A 17,722-nucleotide genomic window follows, 5' to 3' on the forward strand; every position below is an offset into this window, starting at 1 on the left:
TGGTGCGAATGAAAGCGTATTAATAATTCATACACACATTGCAGGTCGCCCGCTCTCTCTGCCCTCCACAGCAAAAATAAATCAATAAAACGCTGTTGTACGTATGCGTAATTTGATACAAGCAAGGTCTGGATGCAAGGATTCTTGATTTTAGGTCCGCTTTTAACGTCTGAAAATAATTAGGGAAATGCTCTCTGGGTATTTAACAAATTTAATAATAATTGCATAATTCGGATACAGATTACTGCTAAATCACAGACCTCGGTATATGAAGGTAACTGCGCTGTGAAATTCTGGGTACTTGAAAGCTCCACAACAGGTTGTCAAGAGCACGCTTTGTGAAACGCGCGCGCCCTCTAGAGTTCATTCACTGCACTGTAGTTATCAGAGGACGCCCAACAAGCGCTGAACGTGAGAAACTTTAATAACTTTATTTTGGCACGTTCTCCTCGCTGGAATGCAAACAGTATTTTCTGTTTAAAAGCTTAATTCATTACGTTCAACTTGCACACGTATTCATGCAACTCATCCTGTAAACATTTGTAGGCCACAACATACACAGACATATGAACATCATTAAGGGAAAGGCATGGGTACGTACATAACTCTCAGCTTTTTTTGTTCAAATGTTATTGTTATAACGCCCCTGTCACGTTTTTGAAAGAATGTCTTCATAGATACATAGGTTTTGTTTACACACACATATATATCAACACACACTATTCAGAAAAGTTCTGTAAACTGTATTGGTATTGTCCATTAAAGATTTCATGAAAGTCAGCTTACACAACAGGCCAAAAAAAGATATACACAGAGGATTATTAAACAGATTTGTGTGAAATGAACAGGTACGGTTCACAAAGTGCATATAGAAGACATGTGGTTGAATTAGGACACTTACAAAAACTCTTGGGACAAGATTGCTTGTTTTCAAACCCACCGAGTGAGTGGTCTCCTCAACAGTAATCAATAGTGCTACAGAACACATTAAAACAGATGGGACAGTTCTAATATTTGAACCAAACATCTTCGCACCAGGTCAGTATTTAAAAGGGCAAACCTAATCACTTCAGTGTTTTGTCATTATTCCATGTAAATCCCAATTGACATTGTATACAGCTGATGTAAGGATATTTGGACATTTCACAAAGCCAGCTTCACATACTTCACTTTCCCAGCACTTCTGTAATATGAAAGAGTGTGTATGGATGTTTCCCAGTGATGGGTTGCAGCTGGAGGGCATGTGCTCCATAAAACATATGCTGGATAAGTTGGCGGTTCATTCTGCTGTGGCGACCACTGATTAATAAAAGGGACTAAGCTGAAAAAGAAAATGAATGAAACTGAAAATTAAAGCCACTGACGCATGGGAATCTGATTACAAAAATCTGAACTAGTCCTAAGTGCATTTGTGCAGAAATCAAAACAAAAGGGGGAGAGAGTTTAATAAAAACAAGTCTTAATGACAAAAGATGTCACACTGATGTTCCTTCAGTCTTAGATATGTAATGTGCAAAGCCTGACAGATTCCTGCAGATTTAGGTGTATGGCTTGAATTTCTGACACATCAGAAAATATACAGCAAGTCATTCCAGAGCTCAGTCTGGCAAACAAAACACAAACTTCCTTAAATACATCCTTGAAGAAAACAAATAATTACACTTTACATTTTTAATTATACACTGAACAAAATGTGGGTGGCAAGGTACAGCATTCTTTCTAAATAAAAACTACTATGATAAAATATAAATATTCTAGCAAACATGACAATGCAAACTCTCCATTTTCTCTGATAGATTTCAGCGTTTCTTCACTGGAACAAGTAATAATGTTAAATAAAAATAAAAGAATCGGATTGATCTGCCCTTACAGAAAAACCACATGAGCATCACATATAAAAATCAACATGGCACATGCGTTTCATATATCACTTGTCCATGTTCATGTCTTAAAATGTGACGTTAATATAATTTATCTCTGAAAACAAAAGATAACACACATTCAAACGAGTAGCTCTTTCACAGTCAGACATACAGGGCAAACATGCAGATTATGTCTTCAAATCAAAGATATAATGGCAACAAGCTGGACAGAAAAACACTTATTGCCTTCTTAAAACATTTCCAAACGTCTTTTTTAATGGTGATTTTCCTGATTGTTTATGAGTTGCCTTCACAGCACCTGGAGGAGCATCGGGCTGCATTCCAGAAGGTTTGCTGTTGAATTCACTGCCATTTTTCTCCATAGCAAAAGTTGATGTTCTCTGATAAACCGAGCAAAATGAAAGCAGACCGTATAGTTGATTCACATTTAGAGTTGTTTGTAAAACTTCTGGCAGTTGTCTGGGTGGGTTATATTTTTTGCACTGAATGTACAGTATGAAGGGGTTGTGACAATTCAGTCCCTTCATGCTTTGCAGTGTACAGTACATCTAAGTGTAGTCTTCCTGAGGATGTTCAGACGCATTCAGAAATCACCTGGTGTTTGTTTGGACTAGAGGGCAGCAGTGAGGCCGTTTCTGTGGACAGGCAGAAACTCTGGCTTAGCTGCATCTTCAGTTTCTCCACTTCATAGTTGTGCAGGTATTCCTGGACCAGAAAGCGCTCGCGCTTTATACGGGCTTTCACTTCTGACGGCACATCTGGGATGAGCCACGCCACGAAGAACTTCACCACAAACACAACATGCTGAGAAAGCAAAAGAAACAGTGGAACATCCGTCATTCATATGTGTAGAGAACCAAGCGCCCGTTTAAGGCCGAATTTACAATCAGCTTGATCAGTGGAAGTCCTCTAGTGATTTTACACTCACTGTCGGGACAGTCTGAAGGCACACGGTGAAAAAACATGTGCTAAAAAAGGCAGAGAGAGTGATTTATGTGGCTGACCAAAAATGAGAATAGGGTGACCTGACATCCAACTTTTCCCAGGACAGTTCCATACTTCAGCTCTATTCATCATGTCCTGACTTAATACATCAGAAAATTATTATCTTTCATACCGCTGCATTGCTATGCACTAGATGTACAGTTCTGTCATGTGAAGCCTAATCAGCGGTAGCAAATCATGTAGTATTATTTGGAGGACTGAATTACCATCTAATCATATTTTCATTTCACAAGACAGCATTATTGCTCCAGTCTTTAATGTCACCTGAAATCATTTTAATTTGCTGCTTAAGAGACATTTTTGATTGTTAATAAATGACTGACCCGTTTAGTATGTTTGTGGAAACCATTCAGGACTTATCTTTAATTATTTAAACAATAACAAAAAGTTTTAACCTCTATCAATTTCACGTGTCATTGTTTGAACAGTTAATAATGACCAAAGCTTTTGTAGTAGTGAACTGAAAAATATCCTTTTCTTTCTTTCTTTCTTTTGTCTTCTTGATCATATTGCTCTAGTATGGTTTTATATCCCAATACAGAGATTCCAGATTTCCACAACATATTCCACTATATCAGCTCTTAGGGCCCCATCATACACCCGGCGCAATAAAGCGCAAGATCTGTTTGGCATGATTTGTTGCTATTTTCAGACCAACACAATCTTAATTTTTCACGTTTAAATAGTAAATCCATTTTAGTAGACTCATGGGTGTTCCGGTCTAGAAAGAAGGTGTGTTAAGGCGCATTGTTGGCGTGTTGCTATTTTAGACTGTGCAGCAATTGACCAGCTGAAAGCTGGTTTAAAGTCCAGCGCGGAGCGTGCTAGTTATGTGTTAAGATGTACAGCAATATGCAAATATCTTTACAAATGAAAAAGAATTTAAGGATTAAAATGTTACAAAATTAATATTTTCTACATAAATATAAAAACCACCGTCTCCATGGCCGCTTCATGTCCAGGTGGCTTTTTTAAAGTGAATTCCTGACAATCTGCATTTGTATAATGTTATTATTATTAGCATTATTATTTATTCTACGCATATTTAGATTTGTTTTAAATAGTTTTGAAACAAATCTTTGCACTTAAAATTAAACATGTAGGCTAATGGATCTCTTCAGCGGAGTGCGTACAACACGGTTTCCTTATCCATGAAAGTAAAGAGTAGAAGTAAAGAGAAAGCGAAAGTAAAGGCAGCGAATAGAGGAGGCTTGTTCTTTTTTCTGTTTTACTGTTTTCTCGCTAATGAAGTGTTTCGTTTTTCCACCTACAAAGTCCTCCATGTAAATAGCACATGCGCCATTGCTCGACGTAGCTGACTCTTAAAGGGAATGTGAGATGAGACTCTGATTGGTTTAATGCACGTTATTCTCAAAACACACAATTATAACTCATTAAGAGAATAAGCACAATCCTGTTAGACCATGCGCCATGGTGCAAACCTTATTTTTCCATCCTTAAAATAGCACAAGTGGATTATGCGCTTTAGACTTTGCGCCTAGATCGTTAAAATAGAGCCCTTAAATTTCTAAACTAAAATTAAAGGGACTTATGCACAGTGATTGCTTGTAATCACAAGAGGGTGGTGTTAGTTTTGTTCAGAACAGGTTTTGATTTGGGTTAGAATAAAACCCAAACCCTAAAGCTGACCAATCAGCTGTGAGAAAAGTGTCATTGACAATTAATTATTTTGTTGCTACTATTTTAGTTCTATTATATTAAAGGATTATTATATTGATTAATATACTCAATGAAAGAGTTTTCACTAGGGTGAGGAGCTCGGAGTAGAGACAAGCCTGTTGAGGTGGCTTGGGCATCTGTTTTGGATGCCTCCTAGACGCCTACATGGTGAGGTGTTCCAGGCTTGTCCAACTGGGAGGAGAACCCAGGGAAGACCCAGCACATGCAGGAGGGACTATGTCTCTCTCCTTGCCTAGGAATGCCTTAGGATATATTAGAAAAAAATAAAAAATATATAAATAATTTTTTTTTTATTTAATTTTAATTTATTTAAATCGAAATGAACCTAGTTACTTTAACTGTCATAATTTAAACCCTCTCACCCACACACTGCACTTGCTGTGTAGACTACACTACCTAATAGAGTATGTTTTACTTCGAAATGGGGTTTAAATTCATCCCATTTGGTGTTTTAAATGCTTTTGAACAATTACGTGCTGATTGTCAATCAGACAATGCTTTTGTGTTTGTTCTTGCTGTCAATTGCTGAAAAAAGATCGATAAACATGTCATGATAAATCGATGTGAGTTTAACTGCAGGCACGGCGTGATGCACGTGCATGCGAAGGGAAGTCAGATATCGATAAAACTTTCCTTCACCTCCTCTTGCGGGTGGGCCAAAGCGGTTTTCACTATGCACAGGTCACTACTAACTGAATGGAGTAGGAGCACACAGTTATGTTTTGTTAAATGAGTTCCATATAAAATTTTCAATACAACCCAAATTGTGTCAACACGCCAATGCCAAATTCAAAACCACCCAATCTGGCAACACTTCTGACCAATGAGATGTTTCAATTTACTCACGTGACCCATTTAATCATATTTGGGTCCTTTTAGAAATGTTACCTTATGAAATCAAACCAAACTAAGAAGAAAATGACACAATGTAACATTTTACATCTCTGCTTAAGAACAAACCAAGCGATCTACAGGGGCGAAAAGTGCTTTGGATTATGCTTACTTCCATAATAATGATGAATGCGAGCTTAGCAGCCAGGATGTGCCAGAACTGCATGGTGTGCGTGTACTGCCTCAAATGGCCAGGTGGGTATCTGTAGTCCCGATACCTGCCATAAAAACACATTCATCATGCTGTTTAATTAGTATACCACACATGCAGGTCTACCACAAACTGCAGCTCTCACACACCTGCATGTAGTGATGGTGGAGCTGTTAAACCAGGATGGGTTTTCTCCAGCTTCAGGCAGGTTATCTTCTGGGATCTGAGAGATATTGTAAATCGAGAGGCTGTTGGTGATATAACCTGTCATGTTGGCCTCAATGCCTGGGTGATAGGCGTACAGATAGACCAGACGAGGGATCATATCTGAGGTGAACGCCATGATGAAGGCCTGTGATAAGAAAAGGAAAAGAAATGACAACAGATCATAAGTAAGCTGGAAATACTGCTTGATATCATTATACAACTACATTATTCACCAAAACATTGAGTTCAGATCAACAATGTGACCAGCAGCTTTTGTTTTCTTATATTTGCAAGTGTTTGGGTGAACCCTATATAAACACCAGATGTAGCAATATAATCTTGAAGGGAGGAGGACAACTTCAGATACTAGAGAACATTGGATTGGTGACCTTAGAAAAACGGTTTTTGATTTACAGTATATCGGCAGAAGTGAGAAACTACAAGTTTTAAATCATTATATTGATCTGTATTATTGATATCAAACAAAGAAGTCTCGTTAATTTGGATTTCTTAGGGCTTTACTTATGTACAGGGGGGAAAATAAGTACTGAACATGTCATGTTTTTTCCTGGGAATAATGTTTCCAACGGAGCTGTTAACCTGGAATTGAAGCATATTTTGTAAATTGTAAAATATATGTAAAAACATAAAAATAAAAAACAAAACAAATCTGAAAAATGAGTTATGAATAGCAACAATGAAATGCCTCTCATATGGAGAATGAAGTCACATCAGTTGCTCAGGTGTGAGTGTTTCACAGACTTCAACAATGTCAAAATCTTGATGGTTCTGTGGGTCTCCTCTATAAAATCAGATTTTTATTTTGTATTCTCTATTGGATTCAAGTCAGGTGATTGGCTGGGCCATTCCACAGCTTGATTTTCTTTCTCTGAAAGCATTTGAGTTTCGTTGGCTGTGTTTTGGATCATTGTCTTGCTGAAATGTCCACCTTGGTTTCATCTCTATCATCCTGGTAATGTAGATGTTATACTGAAGCAGCTAAAGTTAATTTACAATAACAAAAGGCTGAGAGTTGCTTAACTTCTGAGAGATTTCAGCTGCTGTCTGGGCTTTCACTGCCTTCCTACACCTCCCTTTCTTCATGTGTTCAAAACTTTTTTCTTGGCATCATTTAATTTTATTATGCATAAGTTAATTTGTAAACTAATTAGATTTGTTTTCTTTGCATTCATGGATTTTGTTGGTTGTTACCAACATCTGGGGAAAATGTCAAGTCAATGGCATCTTTAGAATTTTTTTCTGAGAAAAATGGTGATGTGTTCAATACTTATTTCCCCTACTGTACTGTATATACAGAATGTTAACATTCACATTCCATCTTACACATGGTAGTACAACGGAGTGATGAATTGATCAAATATTAAGCTGCAAAAAATCAGCTTGCATTTACATTTGTGACCACGGACATGATGGCCACCACATTAAGGATCTCTTCCCAAGCTCCGATGTTGCGTGCTTTGGCTGCCATCGGTCGTCTGAACTGTGTGGTGAACTTCCAAGCATCCACTCGCACCTCCAGGATGTTGTTGAAGAGGGCAAGAAGAGGAGCCAGCGGAAAGGAGGCCACGAAAAGGGTTATGAAGCCAAACTGGATCACTGTTGAAAACATCAAACATTAAAAGTTTCAAATGATTGATGAAGGACCATTAAATGCTCAGAGGAACTCCTCTTGGATGTAAGGACACAGACATTTATATTCCTTGAGACTTATCTATAGGAGATAGATAAAAATCTTTTATGGATGCATCATTCATTTTTAATACCATCATTTTTCTTTGCTTTGCTTATACTAAAAACATATATAGTACCTTTCAAAAGTTTAGAGTTTGTAATATTTATTAAACACCTGGTACTATGTGTGGCAGTTACAAAAAGTACGTGAATGTACAACACTTTAGTTTAAGAATTGAAAAGTTCATTTTTCTTTCACAAAAATGCTAAGATTTTAAAATGTACCAATTCTCCCTTTTAATACCAGAATGTTTGCAGATAATTAAGAAACATGCTAAGTGAACATTCTTGTTTACCTGAAAAACAATCCTGAATGAGGCGCAGATTGAGAGTTCCACATGAGGTTATTAAATAGCAAATAGTATAAATATTACGAGCATAAACATTAGGTGAGCAGGTTACATTGTAATCCCGTGTCCTAAAAACACACTGCATGGCGAGATTTGCAGTGATAAGCAATTTGGCTGTTTGCACCAGATGAAAATACAGTCATTCAGAATATTACACTTCTTTAACATTATTAAATGCACATTCTGAATCACTAATATGTGTTGGCTTGCACTGAGTCACAGTTCTAAAGTTCAATTTCAAACAGTTTTTTTTTTTATTTTATTTTCAAGATCTGAGATGAACTATCTGCTTTCATTATGGCAATAAATGTCACCTAAAATGACATTTTAACCCATATTATTAGCATTTAACACTGCATAAAAGCACATGAGGTGTACCTGAGGTGATCATTGTCATAAGTTTTAGGTGTTGGGTAGAACAAAAACTGTTAATATGGAAAATATTCCACTTTATTTAGAACACGACTTAAATCGGCCTTTAGGCCGAATAGTCAGGCACATTCCTGCTGCCGTCGTCAATGTGGCAACCTGTGCTTGCGTGTGTTTTGAACCATGTGTGCAATACCTAGTTCAACCTCTAGGCGTCAAACTTGCATACTGCACCTTTAACTAGTGGCTTATTACCTGCCTGTTGTTAAGATATTGGCTGTTTATTAGTACACATAAAGATGATATTCTGCAATTGTTTTTTTTTTTACTTTAAATCTGTAAACATTAACAGCCATAAATCTATACAAATTGTGTTCCAAATTTTGTATGCATTTTCACATATCCATGTTTTTTGTATGTTTTCACATGTCCATGTTTTTTGTATGTTTTCACATGTCCATGGTTTTGTTTTTGCAATAGTTTTCACATATCAAATGTCAAAAAAACTTTATGGACAAATCCTTATGGATGTAGGTTTTAAAGAGAACTCTATTATAAAAAAAATAGATCTTCTGAAACTACAAACTATACCTAGGATAATTAGTTTGCACTATTTACATAGCTTAATTATTTTGCACTATTTAAAAGTAGTTTACTAATGTTTTTTTTACTAATGGTGTCTACTAATGTAGTTTATTAATGTTTTTTTTTTTACTAATGGTGTTTACTAATGTAGTTTACTAACACCTACCCATCTCTAGATACTCATAGAAGAGTCCAAACTGGCTGAAGTTCTGGAGATCATGGTCCTGCTCCCATCTACTATACGTACTTTCAGGATGACTGCGGCCTTTCCTGCTGCTCCACCAGTTTCGGACAAGTCTGTGACACAAGGGACCATTACTCACTGGGTTTCATGGGATTTGAAAATTGTCTAGAGGACAACTGATTCATAGGGGTCAAAGTGATAAGCTTACGGCAAAAGAGCCTCTTGGACATTCCCAACCATTTGTTTCCCAGCCATGACAATAAGCAGCTGAGTGGTCAGCTCGATCAGACAGCCTCCAGGAGCACACTAAACATGAAACACATCCAAATCTCAAAAAAGGTCCTCTCAAATAGTGAGGAGTTAACATATACAAGGTGAAAAAAAAAGTGAAATTCAGCTTAAGAACATTAGGCTGTGAAGCACTGTAATACTTCATAAAGGCTCACCTCCTCATTTCTCAAAGTGCTCCACTTTCCAAACATATAACTGTAGTTTCCCGGATAACCCACAAACTTCCCCTTAAAGAAGGCCACATAGAAACAGGAAGAGTAGTAGTTCACAAACTGGAACATGAACATCTTCATGGTCAGCTTGTTCTCATACTCCAGATGGGTCTTTGGGATTTCTGAGGGTTAAAAATAGATGAGATTATTGATTTTCCATACCGTTTAAAATAAATATGTCAGGGGTAATGTACAGTCAGACAGCAGATATATTTAAATAAAAGCACCCAGTGTTCTTTTGTAATGGTCACTAACTAAACTTGTAACAAAATGTACTTATCAGGGATTGCACATACATTTTCAGGTGCAAAGAAACATAATATGAAAAGGGGAGGTCTCAAAACATAATATTTAAAAATAATGACTACTCATTTTATTCTCAAGTATCTCCTACATTTGCATCCATTCAAAAACTTCTATCCAATTTGCACTAGACATGCACATTTATTATGTGTGTGATGAAACTGAAAGCTACTGTTTATTAAAGCTGTGGCAAAATAAAAAAATCATTTGAGAAAATCAATTCTCAGATGTTAATTCTGAGCTTAGGTTTACCAGCAGATGGCACTCCATGCTAGTTTATAGCCGTACACTCAAATGGTCATGAGGAAGAGTCATGTGATATTAGAGAATGGCTGGCATTAAAAAATGTCAAACATCCCTGTTTTTAACACCCAATGCATTCTCTTTTATGTTGATGCATAAGACAATTCAATATCAGACACTGTGAATATGGTTTTCCTACTTGCTAAATATCATACACGGGCAGCACGGTGGCGCAGTGGGTAGCACGATCGCCTCACAGCAATAAGGTCGCTGGTTCGAGCCTCGTCTGGGTCAGTTAGCATTTGTGTGTGGAGTTTGCATGTTTTCCCCGTGTTCATGTGGGTTTCCTCCGGGTGATCCGGTTTCCCCCAGTCCAAAGATATGCGCTTTAGGTGAATTGGGTAAGCTAAATTGACCATAATGTATGTGTGTGATTGAGTATGGACGGGCATATACTGCGTAAAATATATGCTGGATAAGTTGGCGGTTCATTCCATTGTGGTGACCCCAGATTAATAAATGGACTAAGCTGTAAAGAAAATGAATGAATGAAAGAATAAATATCCTTTACACTGCTGCAAGTGGAAAGACTGACCCTTACGCTTTGAACATTTCCAAAACCAACTTAGACTCATTACTTCTCACTGAAATTACTTAAATTGTCATGCCCAAAAATATAATTGAACATTAATAAATTTCATGTATTTTGAGCTTTATTTATTTATTTTTTATTGCCTTACCTGTAATATGAACCTCCAAGGTTTAATGTTAAATGTTTTTGATTTGTTACCTCTATTGTAACAAATCACAAAAGTCTATTGATTGTATTCTATGTTTTAAAAAAAAGGTCACGTAAAGATGCATTTTATGTCAAGCCATTTGTGTAAACACAGTTGTTATGAATAGTCGTAGATTGCATAAGTCTTTTCTAGCGTTTTTAGTCATTATATTTAGGTTTAAGTGATATTCAAAAGGCATTGGATCCTGTATTCTTTACAAATATCCATCCTCTGTCAATTTTCAAATCAAGAATCAATGCAGAATCAGTTTGTCAAAATCAGTTCCTCTGAACTAACATTTTTTTCTACAGTAGCTACTCGGGCTTTACCATTTGGGGAAAATATCTCATTTTGATTTAATTTGCGATTTAATTTTGTAGTTAAGCTTTAACTTAATAATCTGTATCCTAGATACTTATTGTTAAAATGCAGTGTTAGTTAAAAAACGGACTGAAAAGATAATTAATTTTTCAGCTTTCTTAAGAATATCTTCTTTTGTGTTCAACAGTGTAAAGAAACGGTTTGGAAACACTTGAGAGAGAGTATGTTTACATTTTTTGGACAATCTATCCCTTTAATTGCATGTGTAATAGCGCCTCTGGTGGATATGAATTGATTTTCAACTCTATTAGTATACTCAAAAAATTATTCTGTCATCATTTAGGCCCAATCCCAATACTATTTGTGTGCCCCAAACAGAGAGTGAAGGGGAAGGGCTTCAAAATTTACCCCTAAGAATTGGGACAACCCTACAGCACCTGCACACGTCATCATGCCATTGCGATCTCATGCTTCATATGAGATCGACCATCATGACTGCTGTAGTTATTCTAGTTGCGTTATTTTTTGGTATTTATCTTCAGGAAATCACTGAAGGTATATATTATCATAATGATATAATGTGGCAATAAGCTCATAACTGCACTGTGCATTTACACGGTTGCCATATTCATCCTTATAAACACAAAAACCACAATAACATTACAGCAGACACTGTAAAAAGCTCATTCTCAGCCACTAGAATTTTCTGGCAGGGTATTCCAGTGTCATTGAGAGTCAGAACATTGTGGGACTGCAGTACAGGAGTTATTATTAGGAATTATCGATAGTAAAATTTTGCATCTTTTTTTTTTTTGTTTTTAAACATGACAGTAAAACACGAATGCGGTTATGAATGTAATAAAAAGTGTTTGTTTGTTGTAAAAATTTGTAATAATGACAAAAATGTAATTTGTGCATCTTGTGTGTACAGCCAGGCTGTCTCTGTAGCTGGTGTATTCTGAGAAACTTTCTCTTGGTTTTGAGTGTGGTCCTCAGTTTCAAGGGCTATCTAGTCCTTTCCCTTAGTCCCACACCTTCAAGCTAAAGAGAATTGACATTCCCCTACCCCTTCAGGTGAACATGCAAAACGAGGGGTATGGGGAAGGGGAAGGGCTAAGGGGTAGAATTGGGCCTTACTCTCCCTTCACTTGTTTGACTTACTTTCTTCTGTTGAACACAAGATATTATAAGGGTGTAAAGGTAAAAATCTGTAACCACTAACATCTATACCATTTTATTTTGTTCCTACTATGGAAGTCAGTCTATTTTTTAGTCTAAGTATAGAACCACTTAAGGAAGAATATCCACTCAAGCTAGGGTAAGTACTGCAGAATAAGAGTATCTGAGACATCTAAATTATATCTAAACATAGACAGACTTAACTAAAACAGGCTAAATTTGGGCTGTCAGTGAAAAAAAAAAAACAGACGTCTAAAAATAGACATCAACAGAATTGCTTGGTGGGGTTGCTAACTTAGTCAAGATGGTGTCTAAAAGGGGAAATCAAAATATAGTTTTACCCATATCTTATTTCTTGTGAAAAGAGGATGCGGTTTTGTCTCACCCATGTCAGTGATCCAGATAGCCACATGCTCATAGAGGAAGTTGAGGATGAGGATAATGACGAAGTTGATGCAGGAAGCAGTGACGGAAGTGGCTAGCTGAGGGGTGATGAGTGAACCAACCAGCTGGATCTTACTGGTGGAACTGTCTTTCATGACGCTGGCGAACGCTGCATACACCGCTAATCTGTAGGCGATCACTCCCATAATGCAGGCCACTATCAGAAACGTCTGACCAAACACAAAAACAAGACAAGACTTATAAATGCGCTCAGTTTTCATCAAAATGCTAGAGCAGTGCAGGGAATTACACTTAATAAATGAGTTGAAACAACACAATTTTAAAGTTATTTTTGGGGACAACTTCATTATTTTATGTTCAATCCACTTAAATTTGTCAGAACAATTAGGTTAACTTGATTGCTTTGTGTTTTGACAACATGAAGGAATTGTGTGGAACCCAGTATTTTTTTACAGTGTACTTGAGTCAGATATTACATTTAAAGGCTATCACACAAAATCGCGACCCATGGGAAGTAAATAACTCAAAGAGCTCCGTAATAATGACTGATATCCACTGTTAGCTTGTGAACTCACCCAGAAGAGTACAGTTGCTCCAGACAGGCAGAATCGAGCACATTTGCTAGGGAAAGGAAGATAAGGCTCCATTTCCTGTAAACATAAAGAGAATGTCAGCAGTTCAACATCCACAATTAGACCAGATGTTTGAGTACAGTAGAAAACAGTCAAATTCAAAATTACAATGATAATGAACATCTATTACATGATATACAAATCACTTGAAACACTTGTGGTCGGTATACTATAAGGAGTGTTTTTATTTAGCATTATCTGCATTAAGATGGTTAAAAAATTATATTTGTTGCACTCATGTTGCGTTATTTTACAAAAGAAATAAATGTTCTTTTGATCTTCCAATTCTTCACAATTCTCAAATATAACAGCTTGCCACACACAAATTTCAATCAGCACAACTGATTTCAACACTGATACTAAGAGAAATGTTTCTTCAGCACCTTAATCAGTGCTCTTAATTAATTATTAATTAAAATAGGAATTAATGACATCCTTCACTGGAATAAATTATAATTGTAAATATTAAAACAATAAATGGTCATTTAAAACTGTAATATTTATTTTAATTGCATAAAAGTAGCCTTGATAAGCATAAGAGATTGTTATTTCCCTCAAAACAGAACATGTAGCGTATTGAATACTTGAGAAACAAATCTCCCATAATTCAAATTTTACTCTGGGCATTTGTGAACAGTATGTAAGACATGGGACAGTAATTCAAATGGCTGATTTCACAGCAGAAGACTTGGGAGCCGGCGTTATGCTGATGTGTTAAATGATGTGGCGAAAACCAGTTCGAGCAGAAGCCATTTGCAAATATTTACTCAGACAATGCAAATGCTTTGAAACTTATTGTATCAGGCCAATTCCAAGTCACAAATCACAATGTGACAACAGCTCTGTAAAAGTGTTATCTGCACATGTCTTAAATCTGAAAAAGCAATATGTATAAAATCAGTGCAAAAAGCAGTACTTCAAAGTGGGGGTCGCTTGGAGACTTCCAAATATCAAATTCACTTTATTAAACAATTAGATTACCATATTTGATTCATAAACTACAGAAGAAAAAATAGTTGTTAATACTTACATTAAAAAACAACAACATGCAAATAAAAAGCCATCAGCCTTTCCTTTTTTTGCGAGCCCTGGGTCGATTACGTTATATTAATTAAAGACACAGCAGATTGATTTTATGGCACCAGGTTAAAGTTTCTGACACATTTACGGCACTCATGTACATTAAAAACAAGTAAAACCCACAACTGAACATGGAGGATGATTTCCGTGTGGCGTTCTTCAAAATTTAATGATGAATAGATTTGCGTCTACTGGTGTGTGTTTTGTGCAAGGTTTGTATATTTATAACCACCTCAGAGAATATTGGGGGTCACGAGTCACTGGCGCGGTTACTTTGGGGGCGTCGGGGCTGAAAAGTTTGGGAACACCTGCTTTAAAGTATGTAGATCTTTAGCTTTTTGACCATTGATTTGTAGGTTTTCATCTCTTGCTTATTAATTATCAACTCCTAATGTGGACATTCTCATTCAACCACAGTGTTTTTAATTAACTTAAGCATTCACTCACGTAATATTTATACTGCTAAAAACACACAAGAAAATAATGCATTTTAGAACAGATTTTAACTAACATTAATTGCATGTTTCGTATTAAGTGTTGACATTAACTTGATTTTCTGCTTATAAGGTGTCTGTTTTAGATGGGACTACCTATTTTAAGCAAAACTAAAAAAAGGTTTACACAAGAGGAAAACCCTGCATCTCATGACCTACTGCCGTACCTAATTGTAAAAATAATAATAGCCTGAAGAAACATCTGCTTTTACCTTTTAATATTTATATCCAGCTTGGCTCTATGTATGAAATATATCACAAAATTGTTAGACTCCACTGCTTTTGTTCTCATATCATTTAAAAGTTTGAATGTCTGCTGGCTTGGGATGGAGATATGAAGAAAACCCCTGCTTTAAAATGTATGTTTCTTGAGGACTACAGTTACTGTACCTGTGTGATGCGGTTGAGTCTGCGGCCTGTGCACTTCTGCTCATACTCTGGCCTGATCTGGAGCTGCTGCTGCTCCTCCTCAAAATCCACAAGGTCCCACTCATACTCCAGACGGGCCTGCCGTCGCTTCCAGAACTCCAGGAAGAGGGTCACTGTAAGGCAGCCAGACACAGAAAGCATAAATAAATTAAAATTAATTTAGTAGTAAATGTTCAAGCTTAGGGTGTGCTCTCAATGCTTCAGTATTGGTTTGTTTGGTCTGGAGTAAAACAGAAAACATGCCAAAAGAGAAAAAAAAAAAATCATACTATAAAGAAACAATGGGTTCGTGGTGTAACTTTCCTTAGGCAGGACCTCCAAAAAAAAGCTACACCCAAAAACAAGGCTGTGTGATAACCAAGCTCACTGTAGGCATTTATGTATTGCATAGGACTCATTCCAGAATTGCGGGTGCATTCCATTTATTTTACTTAAACTACAATCATTTACAGTACAACAAATGTATCATTTACAGTAAACTGAATTCATTATTAATGTAAAATGCTTAAATGTGTTGGGGAACATTTGTTCCTGCTACTAATTGTTGCTAAAGTTATTTCAACGTTATTTTCAACAAGTCAAAACGTTTTTCAACATTTTGTGCTTTAGCTCAAGATGCTAACCTCAAACTAGATACCACATGGCATATATAAAACAAAATTTGATGCAATTAATTATATTATTGGAGTTTTTAAAAATTAATGAACAATTAAATGTAATATCACAGTAACACAGAGCTGACAAAAAGGTAATTGACTATTGCTGTATCCTAAACATTGTCTAAATTAATGAGAGAAGATTAATTACATGCCTCAGTGTCTTCAAGATGAAGTGATATCACTTGGACCAAAACGAGCTTTTTCTATCAGTGCTTTACAGATTGTTGTGCATTTTTATAGCTGGTGTAACTGAGTTGACCAGAACGTAGGCACAGGCACAAAATAAATATTTTTTAAATACTGCAATTACAAATAATACAGATAAAAAAAAATTGACTTATTTCATGATAATCGAGGCTGAATGCATGTTTGAGAAGGTGGAGACGGTCAAAAATAGGTATAGTTGATAGGTATAGTTGTCAAGTTAATATTTAAGACAATATTTAAGACGAAATGTCTCTTACTGCAAAATAATAAAAGCTCTATCTTGGTTTTTATTAGGTGAGACCTTGAGGAAAAACTGCCGTATGGAAATGGATATCTGAATGAATATGCTGTATTTACTGAAATGAGCAACACTGCAGCTATTAAAGGTGCTGCTGTATGTACATTTTTGACTCTACTAAAGCATAAAATTACCATAATATGTTTGCAGATATTTAAGAAACATGCTAAGTGAACATTCTTGTTATGTCTGAAAAACAATACTGAAGTCAGATATTCTGCTTTGAAAATGTGCTTTCTGTGCAGCAATGCTGTCTGTGTTTTGTTTTTTAATCCTCCCATTGCCAGTTTAAAAAATTTTTATTTTAGCACCCCGAGTTGCCTTGGTGAAAAACAGCGTACATCTTTCATTCATTCATTCATTCATTCATTCATTCAGGAAGTTATAATCTAATTAATACATATTAAACCTCTTTAACATTAATAAATGTACATGTTGAATCATTGCTCTGTGTTTGTTTGCATTATTTCACAGTTCTAAAGTTCAATTTCAAGTGGTTTATTTTATTGTCAAGATCTGAGCTGAACTATCTGCTGCTGCTTTCAGTAGTATGGCAATAAAAGTCACGTAAAATGGCATTCAAACTCACAGTATTAGTATTTAACTATGAATAAAGCACATGAGGTTTGCCTGAGGTGATCATTGTCATCAAGCTTTCTGTTGTTCAGCAGCAAAAAATAGAAGCTGCTTCTAATATGTAAATTGTGTGTATTGGTTAGGACAAAAACTCCTTTTAATATGGAAAATATTCCTTCTATCACATGCCGTTGCTTTTATTTAGAACATGATTTACATCAGCCTTAAACCAGCATTTAGGCTGTATTGCTTGCTCCGGTTTGTCCTCAATCTGGCAACCTGCTCTTGTGTGTGTTCTGATCCAGGAATGCAATACCTAGTTCAACCACTGGGTGTCAAACTTACATCTGCACCTTTAAGTAAAAAAACATGTTTAAGCATCATCTCTTTTTATGGTCACATCCTATCATGGTGTTGTTTCGTTTAGATGTTTTCATCTGATTTGTGTGAACAGACCCTAAATAGGAATTCTATTCAAATCAAACCAGCTTCATCTCTCCAGCCACACTCTGTTGTTCTCTCATTAAAATGACTGT

The 17,722-nt window shown here is 36.2% G+C and overlaps 1 protein-coding gene across 3 annotated transcripts in view; it reads right to left on the reverse strand.

Annotated features, from left to right (window-relative positions):
* Positions 1–406: 406 nt before the first annotated feature.
* ano5b (anoctamin 5b) overlaps positions 407–17,722 on the reverse strand; it is a 57,733-nt gene continuing 40,417 nt past the window's right edge. For all 3 annotated transcript variants that reach the window (XM_056461626.1, XM_056461625.1, XM_056461627.1), the window contains 10 exons: positions 15,408–15,559; positions 13,387–13,461; positions 12,792–13,020; positions 9,525–9,703; positions 9,287–9,384; positions 9,061–9,191; positions 7,250–7,455; positions 5,781–5,983; positions 5,593–5,698; positions 407–2,687 (listed from right to left, as the gene is read on the reverse strand). In XM_056461626.1, the coding sequence (XP_056317601.1) occupies positions 2,457–2,687; positions 5,593–5,698; positions 5,781–5,983; positions 7,250–7,455; positions 9,061–9,191; positions 9,287–9,384; positions 9,525–9,703; positions 12,792–13,020; positions 13,387–13,461; positions 15,408–15,559 (1,610 nt within the window). In that variant the 3' untranslated portion in view covers positions 407–2,456. The remainder of the gene's footprint in view (positions 2,688–5,592; positions 5,699–5,780; positions 5,984–7,249; positions 7,456–9,060; positions 9,192–9,286; positions 9,385–9,524; positions 9,704–12,791; positions 13,021–13,386; positions 13,462–15,407; positions 15,560–17,722) is intronic.

Source organism: Danio aesculapii, chromosome 7 (genome assembly GCF_903798145.1).
Source record: "Danio aesculapii chromosome 7, fDanAes4.1, whole genome shotgun sequence".
Taxonomy (NCBI): domain Eukaryota; kingdom Metazoa; phylum Chordata; class Actinopteri; order Cypriniformes; family Danionidae; genus Danio; species Danio aesculapii.